Source organism: Lipophrys pholis, assembly GCF_963383615.2.
Source record: "Lipophrys pholis genome assembly, chromosome: 2".
Taxonomy (NCBI): Eukaryota; Metazoa; Chordata; class Actinopteri; order Blenniiformes; family Blenniidae; genus Lipophrys; species Lipophrys pholis.
Genome location: NC_137636.1, coordinates 18,858,769 through 18,874,156, shown reverse-complemented (window position 1 = coordinate 18,874,156; position 15,388 = coordinate 18,858,769). Strand labels below are relative to the sequence as shown.

At 39.7% G+C, this 15,388-nt stretch overlaps 2 protein-coding genes across 5 annotated transcripts in view; one reads left to right on the top strand and one right to left on the bottom strand.

Annotated features, from left to right (window-relative positions):
- Positions 1 to 154: 154 nt before the first annotated feature.
- On the bottom strand, positions 155 to 7,929 carry gcfc2 (GC-rich sequence DNA-binding factor 2). 3 transcript variants are annotated; one of them, XM_080493495.1, is made up of 18 exons: positions 7,547 to 7,929; positions 7,259 to 7,357; positions 5,388 to 5,582; positions 4,982 to 5,230; positions 4,519 to 4,619; positions 4,134 to 4,279; positions 3,716 to 3,899; positions 2,981 to 3,104; positions 2,845 to 2,896; positions 2,643 to 2,737; positions 2,224 to 2,423; positions 1,962 to 2,106; positions 1,673 to 1,794; positions 1,460 to 1,536; positions 1,213 to 1,279; positions 950 to 1,096; positions 683 to 819; positions 155 to 515 (listed from the first exon to the last, which is right to left on the bottom strand). In XM_080493495.1, the coding sequence occupies exons 1-18, from the start codon at positions 7,860 to 7,862 to the stop codon at positions 383 to 385; spliced, it is 2,589 nt and encodes an 862-aa protein (XP_080349621.1). In that variant the 5' UTR covers positions 7,863 to 7,929; the 3' UTR covers positions 155 to 382. The 3 variants fall into 3 exon arrangements, 2 of the variants coding, with proteins under 2 accessions (XP_080349621.1, XP_080349622.1); XM_080493496.1 differs by having other exon boundaries at positions 2,643 to 2,734; XR_013936572.1 differs by having other exon boundaries at positions 161 to 515; positions 683 to 847.
- A 3,166-nt stretch (positions 7,930 to 11,095) lies between these two features.
- The window catches only part of itsn2b (intersectin 2b), a 30,998-nt gene continuing 26,705 nt past the window's right edge, over positions 11,096 to 15,388 (top strand). For both annotated transcript variants that reach the window (XM_080458444.1, XM_080458443.1), the window contains exon 1: positions 11,096 to 11,369. The gene's annotated coding sequence lies outside the window, so the exon portion shown is untranslated. The remainder of the gene's footprint in view (positions 11,370 to 15,388) is intronic.

The following is a 15,388-nucleotide window of genomic DNA, read 5'->3' as shown; positions in this document are numbered from 1 at the left end:
GAGGGAAAGACGAGTTTTATTTCACTTAGAAGTTCAAATGTACTCTAGCATGCAGTCACTTGTCATAGCCTTGTTTCCCGTTTGAAGTAGACCATTATAGACCGTTTGTCACTCAGCCTTTAAACATGACCGGGAAAAGAATCCACGAAAAACTAAATTTGACCAAAATTCAAATATTTATTCATAAAAATATACAAGTTTCTCTTTCACACAGAAAAAATATTGATGGCTGAAAAACTGAAATCATCAAATAATTCTGACGACATGGTTCTTCGTGGCCATTTCTTTAGAAAAACATCTGGATCACGTGTTGCCATTCAGCCTTTGCGGCACCTCCTACTGTTGCCATAGTGTGATCCATTCTCTCTTCCACATGTGCTGATCACATCGTGTCCTGGTTCAGCAGCTGATGGGCATAAATGAGATCTTCATAGTGATACTTCTGCGTTAAAGTCATAATGGAGTCGTGGCACCGAATGTTACTGAGAAGCTTCAGCTCCTCTACCACAGCAGACCTGCAGTACACACAGGGTTTGGGTTACAACAGTTACATTGTTATAAATGTACTATATCTGCACAAATGAAGCAAAATGATTAAGTCAATTAAAAAATGCTGATTTATTTAGTGCGAGTTGGAAAGTTTGCAACTTCATCAAATGGCTGGAATATTGTGAAGTGGTACCTGGTGGTTGGATCTCCAGGAGGCTGCTCTTTGCAGACGGTATGAACTTTCTGAACAATGTAGTTTCTGAAATTTTGGAGCTGAGGCAGGCAGACGGTCTCTCCTCTGAACCAAGAGAGCGGCAGACTATCTGCAATCTGAAGAGCGGGAGAAAGATGCATGAAGCTTGAAACGGATGGAAAACAAGCACATTATCAAAGTCAGAGAAATTACGGATAACCTCAATGAAAAACTACATCCCACAGTACAAATACTCAATTTGAGTACCTTTTTGCATGCGTCACCAGCAGAGCTGGACAGTGTTTGGCTGCACAGTGTGATCATCAGGTATCGGTTCAGCAGTTTGTCCAACATCAGCTCCTTCAGTACGGAGTCAGGAAGCAGCGAATCCCACCTGCCCATGTTTGCTAGGAGCTGAGAAATCATAGTACAATCAGTTACTAAACAGAAGCTTAGAAAAACCTTACTCTGCCAGCAGGTTGACACGGGCATTGGCATAATACAATTTATGGAAGTAATTAAAACAGTACTTTTATGGCCGTCCAGAACTGCTGATCCCTGAAGCGGCTCTGAAGAGACATCCTGTCTTCTAAGAACCTGTATGAACACGCATACATGCCTCTCAATGTATTTGGCAAGCAACTTCATAAATGACAGACCTGTGATTCGACTATATAACTAAAAGTAAATGGATTGCTCAACAAGAAGACCTGGTTATACAGTAAGTGCAAAAGTAGAAAACAAACAGCCAAAATTAAAAAAAAAAAAAAACCTTACTTTCTGGGGTATAACGGAATGAAGATATCTTCATCCACACAGCTCCTAAGCCTGCGGACCACAGCCTCTATGAAAGCCTGGATGACACAAGACAAATAACATTTGCTATAACAACACACTGATTGTTCCTGAAGACTGTCGCAAATGTCTGAAATCTCAGTTCAGGAAAAGGGGAAGGCAACTGAAACTGAAAGTTTTGTGCTTCAGCATCACCTTGACTGGTTTACTCTGCTCCCCTTCAAAGATGGAGAAGTCTTCCTTCAGTTTGTGGCAAACGTCAGACAGACGGACTGTCTGTTGGTAAGACAGAGGATCCCACACCAGCTCCGCAAAGGCTACAAAAACAAAAAAAGACAGGCATGGTGTCAGGGTTCAGTCTGTGTGAAGGAATGGTTCTAAAATGTATTGTTTAGGCTTCACTGCAGAAGACAAAACTAAAAGCTGAACAATTCATCTTTCAGTTGCTAAATCCAGTCAACCAGAGAAAGAGGTGAAATGTTACCTGTAATTTTGGGTAGGACGGTCCTCTCTATGATATTAGACAGAGTTTGTCGGTCTGTGTTCTCGAGCTCCTCATGTCCATGTCCGTGGCAAAAAGTCTCCACTCCTGTGAACCACGGTTGGTTTTCAAAGTCTCCACTGGCGTCCTAACACACACAAACATATAGAATGATGGTGACCATTAAAACAATATTGCATCTTGCATTATGAAAAGGGTGTGTACACATGACAAGATCTTTGTGTTTCTTTGTCGTCACAAGTACCTTCAAAGGGTTCCAGGCCAGTAGCTGATGCCTAATGATGGGGTTCAGCAGTTTTGGGAGACACAAGGAAATGTATGCACTGTGGTAGGACTCGGAGTGGGACCCTCGCCATTCTTCGAAGCGAGACAAAATCTTTTTTACACTACAAAAGTCTTCTTGGACATCAGAAAATACCATTGGTGACCTCAAGAGGATCTCGGCTGGAGTGGGAACAGACAGTCATGGAAAAGAGAGTGTGAGATATAATCATTCCTGTCAGAATACTACTTTTGTGTTTCGTCACATAAATAGTTTAGGAATATAATTTAAAGAAGAGTTGCAGTAATGTCAATGCACACGTGAATTACATTTTTTTCCCTCCTAAAAGCAGATGTACATTTAAAAGCAAGTCAGTGTGTGCAGCCTTTATATCATCTTACATATTTTCTTCTGCAGCTGCTCCTCCTCTTCTGGAGAAGACTTCAAGTCTTCAGGAATACCAGGGTTTGTCTCAGTTGTGACAATCGAATCACTGCTAAATACAACAACAGACATGTGTAACAGGAAAGTTGAGCTCCTATTTCACAACCCTCAAATATGCATACTTTAAATACCAGTTAAGGTTTGTTTTTTTTAATTTACCCTTTAGTTTCTTCTCCATTGGCTGAACTTCCACTCTGCTCACTTGAGTTATCTGTAAGTGACATCCAGGAAATGTTCAATCCAGAGACAACCTATAGAGTGAGCTTCATCACCAGTGAACACAGACATTACTCACAGCTGAGCTGCTGCAGGTGCTCTGCTTGCTTCTTAACAGTTTCTCTTCTCTGAGCCAACAGCGCCTCCATCTGGTCGGACAGGAGTGTATGCAACTCCACTTCCAAAGAGTTTATCTCAACCGTCTGTAAAGAACAAATTGTCAGCGACTCAAATCAAACTGGATTTGTTTTTAAAGTTAGATTGTTGCATGAAACTCATTCTGGTATATAACCTGGTGATGGGTTTCGAAATTCAAGTAAAATGAAATAAATCTACCTTGACAAAGCTCACGTCAATTCATTTTTTAAAGAAAGTGCAGAAGATCTACAGTTTAATAAACAAACGAGGCTGTGTTTTAGTATAGTTTCTAAATCCCATCAAATCCGGTTGAGGAATACTCTATTGTTAGTTATTCAAAACAGTAAAAATGATGTGAAATATTATTCATCTCTCAAGGTCATTGAGGTTTATCCGTGTTTCATAAACATTTTGCAAAGTGTGGAAAAGTGAAATGTAAATAACTGCATCAGTTGTAATTCTATACATTCAGGACCAAAATCAATGAAACAATATAAAATATGACATCCCATTCAACATTCTTAACCTCTGCAACCTTCTCATATTATGAGGTACTGTCTTCTTGAAGATGGACATTTTACTAATCTATTGTATTTGTTGTAGAAATGATTTGCCATTATTGCTTGTATGTGACCATCAACAGGTGACGAACAGAATGTGTGTGTAATATTCAGACCTTCTCTTGTAGACACTCCACCAGGTTGTGGATGTAAAGCGTCATGGATCTATAAAACTTCAGCTGTTTCTCTGAGGAAATTTCCTCCAGGATTTCCAAAGAGCTCCTAGCATTTTCCACATCACACTCCATCCTCCTCAACTCTGCCTGCCGGGCCCTGTGCACCTCCTTCAGGGAATCTAATCTAAGAATTTAAAAAAAAAAAAAAAAAAAGGAAGAGGTGAGAGAAACAAATGGGAAATAAAGGCAATGGTTATAATAACTACGCAAAGCAGATTGAGTTTTTCTCTATAAACATAGTGAATGTTGCACGTAATTTCTAGTAAATTATCTGATCAATTTGAAGCAACCTGTTGTATAACAGTGATATTTCAACTGGTTAGGTTTTGCACAATACTAAATACAGCAACAAACTTACTTTCCAGTGATTCTCTTCTTGACCATAGACAGAGTGACAGGAGGCAGAGTCTTTGGGATTTTGACACCAGGCCGTTTCTTCGGTCTTCCTCTGTTTCGTTTCCTGCTGCTGCCGCTGAAGCTGCTCGACTCGCTGCCAGATGGGCTCTGAGGAGAGAAACATAAGAGGATGAAATGATAATGCATCAGAGGAACAGCAGGATTTGACTACACTGCAGACAAGACAGCCACACAAAGAATGAGACATACTCATAAGAAAAAGCAGGACACACAGGGAAAACCTACTGGATAGAAAATATGTAATGAGAATGCCATTATAATAACAGCAGAAAAAAGGATAAAAAGAGAACACGGAAAAAGTGCAATGTTTTAAAGGTTCTTCCTACCTGCTCCCCTGGTCGTCTCTTTACTCCTTTTCCAATTTGGGTCTCCTCCCAAAGTTCCTGCTCCTCTCCATCCGTCCCTGAGAGGCTATAGTCACTTCCCCCTAAATTATACACAAAATAATTTGTCCGTTTTCCTGTCACTTTTAAAATAATCCAGACTTTTCAGGCAGCCCGATAAAATATAAATTTCAAGACCCAAACATTCACTTTTACATTTTCATTTTAGTTTATGTAGCTATTATCAGTTTAATCCAATCATTCATTGCTTTCATGGGATATAAAAATTTTTTAAGAGCATAACAGAAAGTATTATATGTCGCTCCAGTTTTTCTAGTCAGCACTTTAAAACACTGGGTCACTCCTCCAACAAACTTCTGTCTTCTCATTATTTACAATACTTCCATTACTGTAATCTCTTTCTACCCTCCACACATTCTTTGTACTTTCTCGTTGCTTCTCATACCAATCTTTTCAGCGATCCTCTCCCTGATGCTTTTCAACCGGGGTGCAAATTCAATTCTTTTCTCATGATCATCTGCCTCATCGTCGTCCTCATCAATTCGCTCATCTTCATCATCCTTGCTGTAGTGATCCGGAGTGCTGCCAGCCGAGCTGTGGCCATCTCTCCCCAGGGGAATGTACTCTTTGTGGGCTCGAGCAGCACGCCGGTGTCGCCTAGCTGCCTCAATCTGTTCAGCATTGGGAATAACTGCTACTCGCAAAAAGAAAAGCACATAAACATGCAATTTAACACACAGATTATCAGAAAAGTGCATTTTCCACTTGCATCATGTAGTCTCATGACGCCAAGTCATTATCTATGAAATTCTCTTTCACAAAAGCATATATACATTCATGTTAATACGAACCACGTTTTACAGCAGAATGGCTGGAGTCGGAGGCCCAGCTATCTGAGGGAGACTTCAATCCATCTTCATCACTGGCACTGTCTTCACTATTGGCACTATCACTGTCACTATCATCACCATGGTCCACAGAGTGTGGTGAAGACAGACTCCCATCATCTTGCGTTGGGGAATTTGATGCTGGAATACCTCCGCTACCTGAGGCGAGAAAAGAGTAAAAGCATTTCACATAGTATACAGCATGTTTTCACTGCTTCAGCAATCTCAAGGCGATTCACATCATTAAGGATTGCAAGGATTTTAATCGCCGACTTCTCTTCGGCTTTTAATAAGATGCAGCCTCACATTTTAATTGACCACCTTGCATCAGATTTGAATACCTGCTCAGTTTTTAGTGTTGCTTTTAGACTTTTTTAACAAACAGAATCCAGCATGTGTGGGTGAACGGACACATGTCCAGAAGAAGGCTTTCAAACACAGGCTCACCTCAGGGTTGCGTCCTGCCTCCTCTGCTTTTTATCATGTTCAGACAGCTGCAGAACATCACAGGAGGGCAGCTATATTGTCAAACTCTCAGATGACACTGTCCTCCTGAGTCTTATTCAAGGCCAAGACTCTGACCACAGTCAGGTCTTGCCTGCTTTTGTGGAATGGTGCGATAATAACTTCCTGATCTAAATGTGTTAAAAACCAAGGAGCTGATCATTGACTATAGGCAAGAACAATGACAGGGCACAAGAAAGCACCATTCACAATCAAAAGGTTAAAATTCTAGACTCCTATAAATATCTTAGCACTATGTTTGACTCACAGCTTAAATTCGACTTAAACACTGAGCTGATTGCCAAACGGGGTCAACAAAGAATCCATTTAATGATTCTTCTTTTAATATCTGTGACACAATATGACTTTTTTTTTTCTTCCATTCTTTTATTGAAAGCCTTTAAACCTGCTGGTACAACGGGCTGTCTGTGAAAGACAAAAATACCTTAAATAATGTCATCATTATTATTTAGTGTGCTCTAAAATGACTGGAACTCCTCCGAGGGACCTGGGCACAATCTGGGAGGAACAAGTAGCTAGAAAAGCAAAACGAATCACCAGCCAACCAGACCACTTACCATTTCACCATTTTGTGCTGTCTGCTTAGTGCTTATCTTATCTGGTTTTATTGATTTCCTCTGTTCTGACATTTCCCTATGCCACTTGCTAATTCCTGACAGATGGAATGAGTGATGACTGAATGCATGTATGTAAATATATACACTGGGAAAACTCCAAACGAATTGCCCCTTGTGGGATGAATAAAGGTGTCTGAATCTGAATCTAAACTATATTCACCCAGACAGACCAAAAGCTGCCATAGAAAGTGCTGAACTTCTTAAGGGGGCCAGTTTGGGGTTCGGTGACTTGGCCAAGGACACATTAGACACATGGAAAAAGCAACATGGGGATGAAAATACCAACAGAGTTACAGCAAAACCAGCAGTGGGTATAAAATGTGGAAAATCTCTGCTTTGAAATAAATAGTAGCCAAGACATATTGAGGCTGTCAGTAAAACATAAATACTGTATCTGTACTCTTTATTTCTGTACCTTTCTATGTTAACATTAATGCCAATATCAAACATTACTGCAACCACTTGTGGGTCGTTTTTTTCAGGTATTCATTCACTTGGCAAATTGAAAACTAAACCTATGTCTAAAAAACTTTGTCTATTTTCCCAAACGTAAAAGCAGAGCTGGATAATTCTTTTATAGTGGGGGAACAAGTGCCTGAGAATTTATCTTTGAATTGCTACCCATGGTAAGAAATGCCCATAACTGTCAGCAAAAGTACATTTAGTGCTTCTGATATGTTTCAGTTGTTGTACCATGGGTCGTCTTGGCTGATGGAGCCTCCTTCTTCTTCCTCACTTGGAACAGCACCGCTTTATCCGCCGATTTCTTCAATCTAAAGGTTTCCTCACCGACTACAAGACATAAAGAGGGGATCAATAACATTATCGTGGTCACAATAAAGTCAGAATACCACCTCTACATGTAAAATGTATTCAGTGAATCGTTTTCAGGGGTTTTTTGTTGACAGATTAATGTGCATTACTGTTGTTGCCACAGCCTCTCACGTTAATCTGTCATTGGTTAGACTGACACGTAGTTACCTTCTTTATCATCAGAGAAACTAAGAATGGAGTTTGCTTTCTTGGAAACGTCGTCCTTGTCTTTCTTCCTCTCCTTCGAATCTTCCAGGGTCCCCCCGTCTTCTTCATCACTGCTCCCCGACTTCGAACGCGTTGCTTCCCGCTTTGAGTTGCAGGAGATGCCGCGGCCCTGAATCGCTTTCAGAGGTTTATTCACCGCTGACCGAGTAACTGGCTCATTCTCCTCTCCTTCCCCGGTGTTCTTCTGATGGTCCTCGTCGTCACCGGAGCTGTTTTTTCTCTGCCGAAAGTTTCTCCTGGGCTTCTTGTTGAACATTTCGCTCTGCTATTCCGCTGTACCTACACCGCCATGGATGGAACTATGCCGTAAACCGTGGTGCGTCGCAAAGCAGCCGCAAGGCACCATGGGTAATGTGTGTCGTAAACATTAGCTCACATGTTTAAACTTGATAGTTAACATTAAAGGCCGAAAAACTTTGAAATATATTTATTACTTACTTATCAACAATATAACTTTAGTTGCAAATGAAGATATATAAACCCTGAAACATTTTGACATCACTGTAACATAATTATGTTGTCAACAATAACAATTTGCACATTTAAAACCATTACGAGCCTAATTGTCATCCTTTTCTTCACAATGTAATAACTTTAGATTGTTATTTACACAATTTATTTTCCAATTTGATTCTCAAAGAGTCATTTTTGATTAATGCTGATGTTCTGGATATATTCATTTTTGTGTCTTGAAACTTTTTTTTTCTTTTTTCAAGGTAATCTTGGGAACTAATAATAATATGTTGTGAAGAAGTGAAATAATCGAAATGTTTACACCTAGTGTTAAAAAGTGGAAGTTAGCTTGTAATGATATAGCTAAAATGATTTGGAATGAAGAAAATCTCCCCTTTTCCCGCCTTTTTGTCCATTGTCAAATGTTAAGACAGATATGAAAAAAATTGCATAATTTCTTGTCTTTGCTTTGAGACGTTCTTGATATTGTTTCTCCTCCATTGACTTCAATGAAAGAGTGTGGTTTCAAATATCTATCTTTTTCTCATAAGCACAAATCTGTAACACCACAATGTATTTCTAAAAACTAATTTGCAATAAATATTCACGATCCTTATACCAGAAATGTAATAACTATTGATCATTGTTGTACTGAGCTGAGCTTTTACTTAAAAATGTTTAGTATATTCATTTGTATAGGATTTACGATGAAAGCTTTGAAAATGGATGGACGATAAAATCTGTCATACTTTATATCACAGGTGTCAAACATAAGGCCGGTAGAACAAAACCGGCCTGCAAGAGGCTCCAAGTCAGGCAGCCAAACCAGCAAGAAAATTGTAAAAATTTTAAAGAAAACATTGTTGTTGTTGTTTTGAGAAATTTATAAAGCGTAGCAGACATAACAGCACACTGAGACCCAAGCTGAGATGTCTGTGGCGCTGCCATGAAAGTTAGTTACTTCATTGCTAGCAAATTGGCATTGGCCTCAAAGTGATGTCAAAACGTGCATAATTCAACAGATATTTTGGACAATTCACTGTATTTTGCACCAAAAAGTATAATTGAAATTGGCTTTATGTTTAGATTGTAGCGAAAACATAGACATTTTCATCACATTTACTGTGATCCACCACAAATAAAAACTTTAATGATTCAATTTAACTGTTCTTTTTTTAAATACACTTTTTATTATTTTTTTAGTTCTAGAACAGTCATTGGGGAAAAAATAACAACAACACAACAACATCAAAAACAGCAACAACAAAGTCCTCACCCCAAATTCACCCAACGCTGCAGTACAAATAAGAAACTAAAGAAATTAAAATAAAGATGACAGGAGACTGTGGCAAATAACATGAAAGGAAAGCAAAAACCATCAGTAATTGATGTTGGGTTATAGTTTCTGAAGGAAAGAGTGCAATGGTTTTAATCTGTGAGATTAATCTTGTAAATAATAATGTAAGAGAGGACATGCCAACTCCACACAGAAAGGCCTATGTTGTCATCACTGTGAGGCAAGAGAGTGCTGATGACAACACCACCATGCAGCCCCTCTAGGTTTACAAGTGAAAACAAAATATAATAGAATTACAATACCAACACTTATATGATACTCAATATTACAGGTAATCTATTCATTTAACTCACAGGCCTGCTTTCATCAACACAGGTTATCCCATCAGATGAGTAAACAAAGGAGAGTATCATGATTACTTTAAAAGTTAATTTCTTTGTCCATCCATTTTCTCCCACTTATCTGTTTCCAGGTGGCAGTCTGAGCACTGTCACCTAAATCACATTGTATTGATTAAGAACCCTTCCTGTGGGTGTTGAGCCCGCGGAAAGGTGGCGCCCGGTGTGGGACATGAACCCACTACCTTGAGATTGTGAGTCTCATGCTCTACCAACTCAGCTAGCCAGGGGTCGATTTCTCTGTTCTTTTTTGAATACATTTTTTCAAATAATTACATAAAACAAATGACATTTATACTTTACACAGCAGGCCCTCCATACAAACACCCGTACTGAAGGACTGCCAAAAAACTTTCCATCCAATCAAGAGAAGGGAAAAAAGAAAGCAAAATATGTATGCACTCTGTATCCTTCTTATACTGTATGTCTATCTCTATAGCTATTTATTTTCTCCCCCTTTCAACATGTGCCCATACACCGCCTCCGAAAATTTCTAAATAACTTAATGAAACGATACTAAAACAAATCTCATTAATGGAAACACAAAAAGTTAATACATTAGTTAGATATGTTAATTAAAAACAAAACAAACCAACAGACACACAAACAAACAAACAAATATATATTAATGAAAGTGGGTTCTAAATAATTAAATAGGTAAACTGTGCCATTGTTTTGTTTGTATTATCCATTGTATATAGGCTGACCACAGGTCTTCAAATTCCTTCACTTTGTATTGGAACCTTGCTGTTACTTCTTCCATGTTCAACATATCTTTGATTCTGTCCCAACTTTGCAGTTCTTATGATATTATCTTACCGGTCTGGCCCACTAACCATTAAACTGGGCTGAACGTGGCCCCTGAAATAAAATGAGCTTCACACCCCTGATGAAATCACACTTCTTGCAGTTCACCAAATTGCCACTAGAAGTACTGGTGGGTTGGTGACTGTCCTAAACAGCCGGTGTTATATTTGACATTTTCCAACTTTACTGCTGATCGGAACCATTCAGAAGTTCTTTGCCACACATTCTACCAAGTAGATATAACATTTGTGAAGAATTTTTGGTTGGACGTCTGCCTTCACCAGAAATAAAGTGAGAGACTGCCTCAGAATCGCTTAATGTCAACAACATTCATTACATTTTAACAGAACGATGCTGGCGCACCTTGAATAATTGACTGTAGTAGCCAGTTACTTTCTCTTTATCTTTCTCTCATCAATTGTTCTGCCCTCTCCATCTGCTCTCTCTCTCTCTCTCTCTCTCTCTCTCTCTCTCTCTCTCTCTCTCTCTCTCTCTCTCTCTCTCTCTCTCTCTCTCTCCCTCTCTCCTCCCTCTGTGGACGGTCGGACGTTAACAGGCTGCGATCACTCGTCGTCAGCCATGTTGTTGGTGTGACACACCGAGCTGTCAGCAACAGGTCCTCGGAGCTCTAACGCTGGCCAAACTTCACTTTTTCTCCGTCTCCCCTGATTTCTCGGAGGATACTAAACCCTGCATATCGGGAGGACCGTCCTAAAAGCGTGTGGAGGAGAGTTTTAAACCGCTGGAAAGCTCGGAAGTGTGCGTAATTCGTGACGACGGAGAGAGAGAGAGAGGGAGGGAGAGAGAGGTATGAACACGAAACTGCTTGTCTAAGCAAGAGTGTAACTTTGATATTGTTTTATTAAAGACTGATTTGTAGGTTTCATGTGGGTTTATTGGGTTCTCCTTTATGTAAAGATGTGTACCTTCATTAGTGTGTGGATAGAAATAAAACCTCTTTGGAAGGGGTGATGCTTTTCATCTGAACTCCAAACAAACTGGATGCAGAGTTTAGGTCCGCTGCTCTTTTTCCTGTTTTCACTCGGTGTTTATGTTTGAGGACTTTTATGCTGACCTCTTCTGTGAGGCCAGTGTGAAGCTGAGAGGCGTGTAGATAAAAGAAAAGAAGATTTGCAGGAAAAAATCTCATAAATTCCTCTCTGCTCAAACCCGTCGAGCAGGTTGCAGGCAGGTCTCAGTGACTGGTGACAAGTGATCAGGGAATGTAACTCTATCAGTTTATACACACACACACACACACACACGAAAAGAGAGGCACAGTTATGCCTTTGCTCTGATATATTGACCTTTTGTTTGTGCGATGTGTCTCTTAGAGATTCCCAGATGGAAGTTCACCAGCTTCTCCTACTCCACTGAAATTCAACTAAAAAACCAAGTATTCACTTAATTTCACAATTAACCCATACATTTGTTTACCTTTTGAAGTTGTCCAATGTTTACCAAAGCCAGGCATGTAATAAATGTACTGTTATGATGACCCAAAATAGTACAAACATGCACATTTTGAAGCTGTAGTCAAAAGATGGTATAATCTCTTTATTTTTTATTTTTAGGAGAATTAAAGAAGTGTTGATTTCATTTTTTTCCTTTCAGTAGCTTTAACCGGTGGTGAGCACTGTTGCCTCAATGCAAGAAGGACCTGCGTTTAACCTTTCCATGATCAGTTTGCACGTTCTTCCTGTGCATTCTTGCTTTGTTTCCACGTACTCTAGCTTTTCCCACAGTCCAAAAAGATGCCTGTTATTTTAATTGGTGATTCCAAAGTGTGTGTGTGTGTGTGTGTGTGTGTGTGTGTGTGTGTGTGTGTGTGTGTGTGTGTGTGTGTGTGTGTGTGTGTGTGTGTGTGTGTGTGTGTGTGTGTGTGTGTGTGTGTGTGTGTGTGTGTGTGTGTGTGTGTGTGTGTGTGTGTGTGTGTGTGTGTGTGTGTGTGTGTGTGTGTGTTGTAATGTACTGTTGACCTCTCCGGGAGTGTACCCAGTTATTTGCTTGATCTATCGTGTTGTGAATCTGGCCTGGATAGGGTGGATCAAAGGATGGGGTCTTTTATTCCTTTTTTACTGCAGTGAGAGGGGTTACTGCCCGTAGCCACAAGTCTATTAGCATGTGTCTTATTAGTTCCACATTAATTGAACACGATCGGAACAGTTTTTATATGTATGTTTTTAATTGTTTGTCTGTATTCGAAATGGCAGACTGCTGCCTAAAAAAGCCACCGAGCCAAGCACAAAACAAACTGGATCAGCTGTATCAGTTTTAGTTGAGAGACTCGGATCAGATGCAGATTCTGTGGTTAAGCATTTGTTCCCAGACATTGATGAAAGAATCTGACGCAATAAAGATCAGGGAGAGTCTTTTATTGTTGTTGTTGTTTCCACAGAAAACTCATATAAGAGAGTTCCCTTTGAGAATGAATAAGACAGAGAAATGCACTGACGAGTGGTGTTTCATAAGAGTTGGATAAGCAACGCTTCTGTTTTACTCTGCCTGCTGTTCTGTTAACAAAATTGAGGTTAAATTCTAGAGGCAGCAAGATTTGTATGAGTGGTTATTATGTTTGTGTTTGCATGCATGTCCAGTAGCACAAACATAATGTTGTTTAGCACTGTGAAAAGTTCAGCAAGCTCCAGTTCATTTGCCCAATCTTTGGCTGTGAAACATTGTGAATGAGTCTTTTCTACTTTACATCATCAAATGTGGTAGACCTTTGGCTAATTTTTAGTTGCAGTGCTGTACTTCCGAATTCATCATCCAAACATTAGTTGATGAGGGCATTTGTTTGGTTAATGTAATTTTTTAGCGGCCTCTTTATTTATATATATATATATATATATGTGTGTGTGTGTGTATATTTGCCATATATGCACATTTGACTGCAAAATCCCATTTCTTTTTTCAGACTACCTTCACCAACCTTGTCATATCCAAATAGATTTCAATTCAGGGAGGGTCAAGGCAGACTATAGAAGAGCGGGAGAGTCATGCCTTGCATGTTTAGAAAACAAAACCTGGCACTAACAAAATGAATCAAACACTCTGACAACACTTTCTGAACAAACACTACTGATGGATCGGTTGTTTATTGCACATTGGTTGGATTCATGTGAATATTTCATTACCAAAGCCACTTGAGAAGTTACCTCAGTGGTTAGAAGGAGTAAGGCAGCACAAAATGATGTCGAAGAGGTGAGAATGAGTGGTGTAAAACAATCAGTTTTATAATGCTCGCCACACAGAGGGAAGACGAGAGCCATCGGGTTGAAACTGAATTGTGCATAAAGTTGATGTCATTGGTGTGAGGTCAGTGAGCGAGGCGGCTGAAAATCAATCGTTTCTCAGAACAACAGTGGCCAGCCAGCGTGCTTACAGACAGACCGCGCAGGAGACAGCAGTGATGAGGACGGGCCGGGGCCACAATACAGGGAAAGTGCAAGTTAAGAAGCAAAAAGAACAACAGCATCTGAGGAAAAAGATGTTCAGGGAATGCAGAAATGGAGAAAGAGAAGATGTTTCTGTTCTTTGATAATGTCCATCAGTGTGGATCTTTATTAGTCTTTGTTTCCTTTCAGCAGGTTAAAGTCATATGGCAGGAAGGTGAATGTAGGGATAGATGGACACAGGCAGATGCATTTAGAGTAAACCCCATAGCGTCCCAAGCTGCTGGTAAGGTCAGGGACAGTCATACTATTTATCCAACAGTTTGCAGTGTTGCATATACTAACTGAGAGGCACCAATGTCTTGAACTCTCAACAGGATACACAGAACTAAAACAGGTGAGGTCTGACCCACAAGGCCCAGCAGTAAGTGGAGAGACAGACCACATTATAAGGAAGTGAGGTGTTGTTTTTACTATCATCACTCTCCAGTCAGAAAATAGTTTAACCCTTTTAGTCCTAAGAGTGTGAGATGAAGGGGCTTGTTAATGTATCTTGTGGCGAGCGCTGCCAGGCTCCACAGAAGACTTGAAGTTAAAGTAAACGCAGATCGATTGACAGGTTGTTTTTGGAGGCCGTACTAAGTTTGAAGAATTCTAAGGTTTTGTTTTTTGTGGTTTGATGACGACTGATATGTGAAATGGTGTTAATACTTTTGGTAGTAGCTCGTGAATTAGTCTGCCCTCTGCATCGCCATAGTTTATTTATAAGTAGTATTGATTCAACTTTTAAACTGGACTTCCTAAGTTTGCATTGGAGGAGAAATGACATGATGTATGCGAACAGTATTATTTTATTTGAATGCATAGTGATAAACTAATGTGAGGGACATCAATGTTTCAAGTTGTTGACTTGGACAGCTGCTTCAGAGGAAATAATGCGTTTACTTGGATGTTTCAACACCTCTGCTTGACTGTGCAAGAGCTGTTCAAACTACAGGTTTGGAGCCGGTGTGAGTCATGTGTCTATTTTTGTATTGAACCTTGACAACAGTAAGGGAACTGCTGCATCAGTGTGGGAATGACAATTAGCATCAACATAACCACCATTGGTTCAGACTTTTCAAAACACTTCACTACTTGTACTGTGGTACCCTGTCCACCCACGGTCAGATGGTACTCCACCTCTCAACATCGTTATACCATTAGAAAATATCAATTCATGGTTTGTTTGTTTTTTTAGAAGTAACTACTAAATCAGTTGGTGATCCATTTTCTACTTACAAATTTCAATATCTTATTTTGTTGAAGTCAGTCAATCTTCTAAACTCAAAGTCAAATGTGTCTTTCAGTGATATGGAATATTTTCCTATGACACATGTTTCTGTTGCTCTGCGTTTGCCCTGTGATGAACTGGTGACCAGTCCAGGGTGTA

Coding starts and splice junctions, on each gene's coding strand:
- gcfc2 (XM_080493495.1), bottom strand. CDS start 7,862: ATGTTCAACAAGAAGCCCAGGAGAAACTTTCGGCAGAGAAAAAACAGC. Junction 3,900..4,133: donor AAGAAGAGAATCACTGGAAA/GTAAGTTTGTTG, acceptor TTAAATTCTTAG/ATTAGATTCCCTGAAGGAGG. Junction 1,097..1,212: donor AGTTCTGGACGGCCATAAAA/GTACTGTTTTAA, acceptor ATGATTTCTCAG/CTCCTAGCAAACATGGGCAG.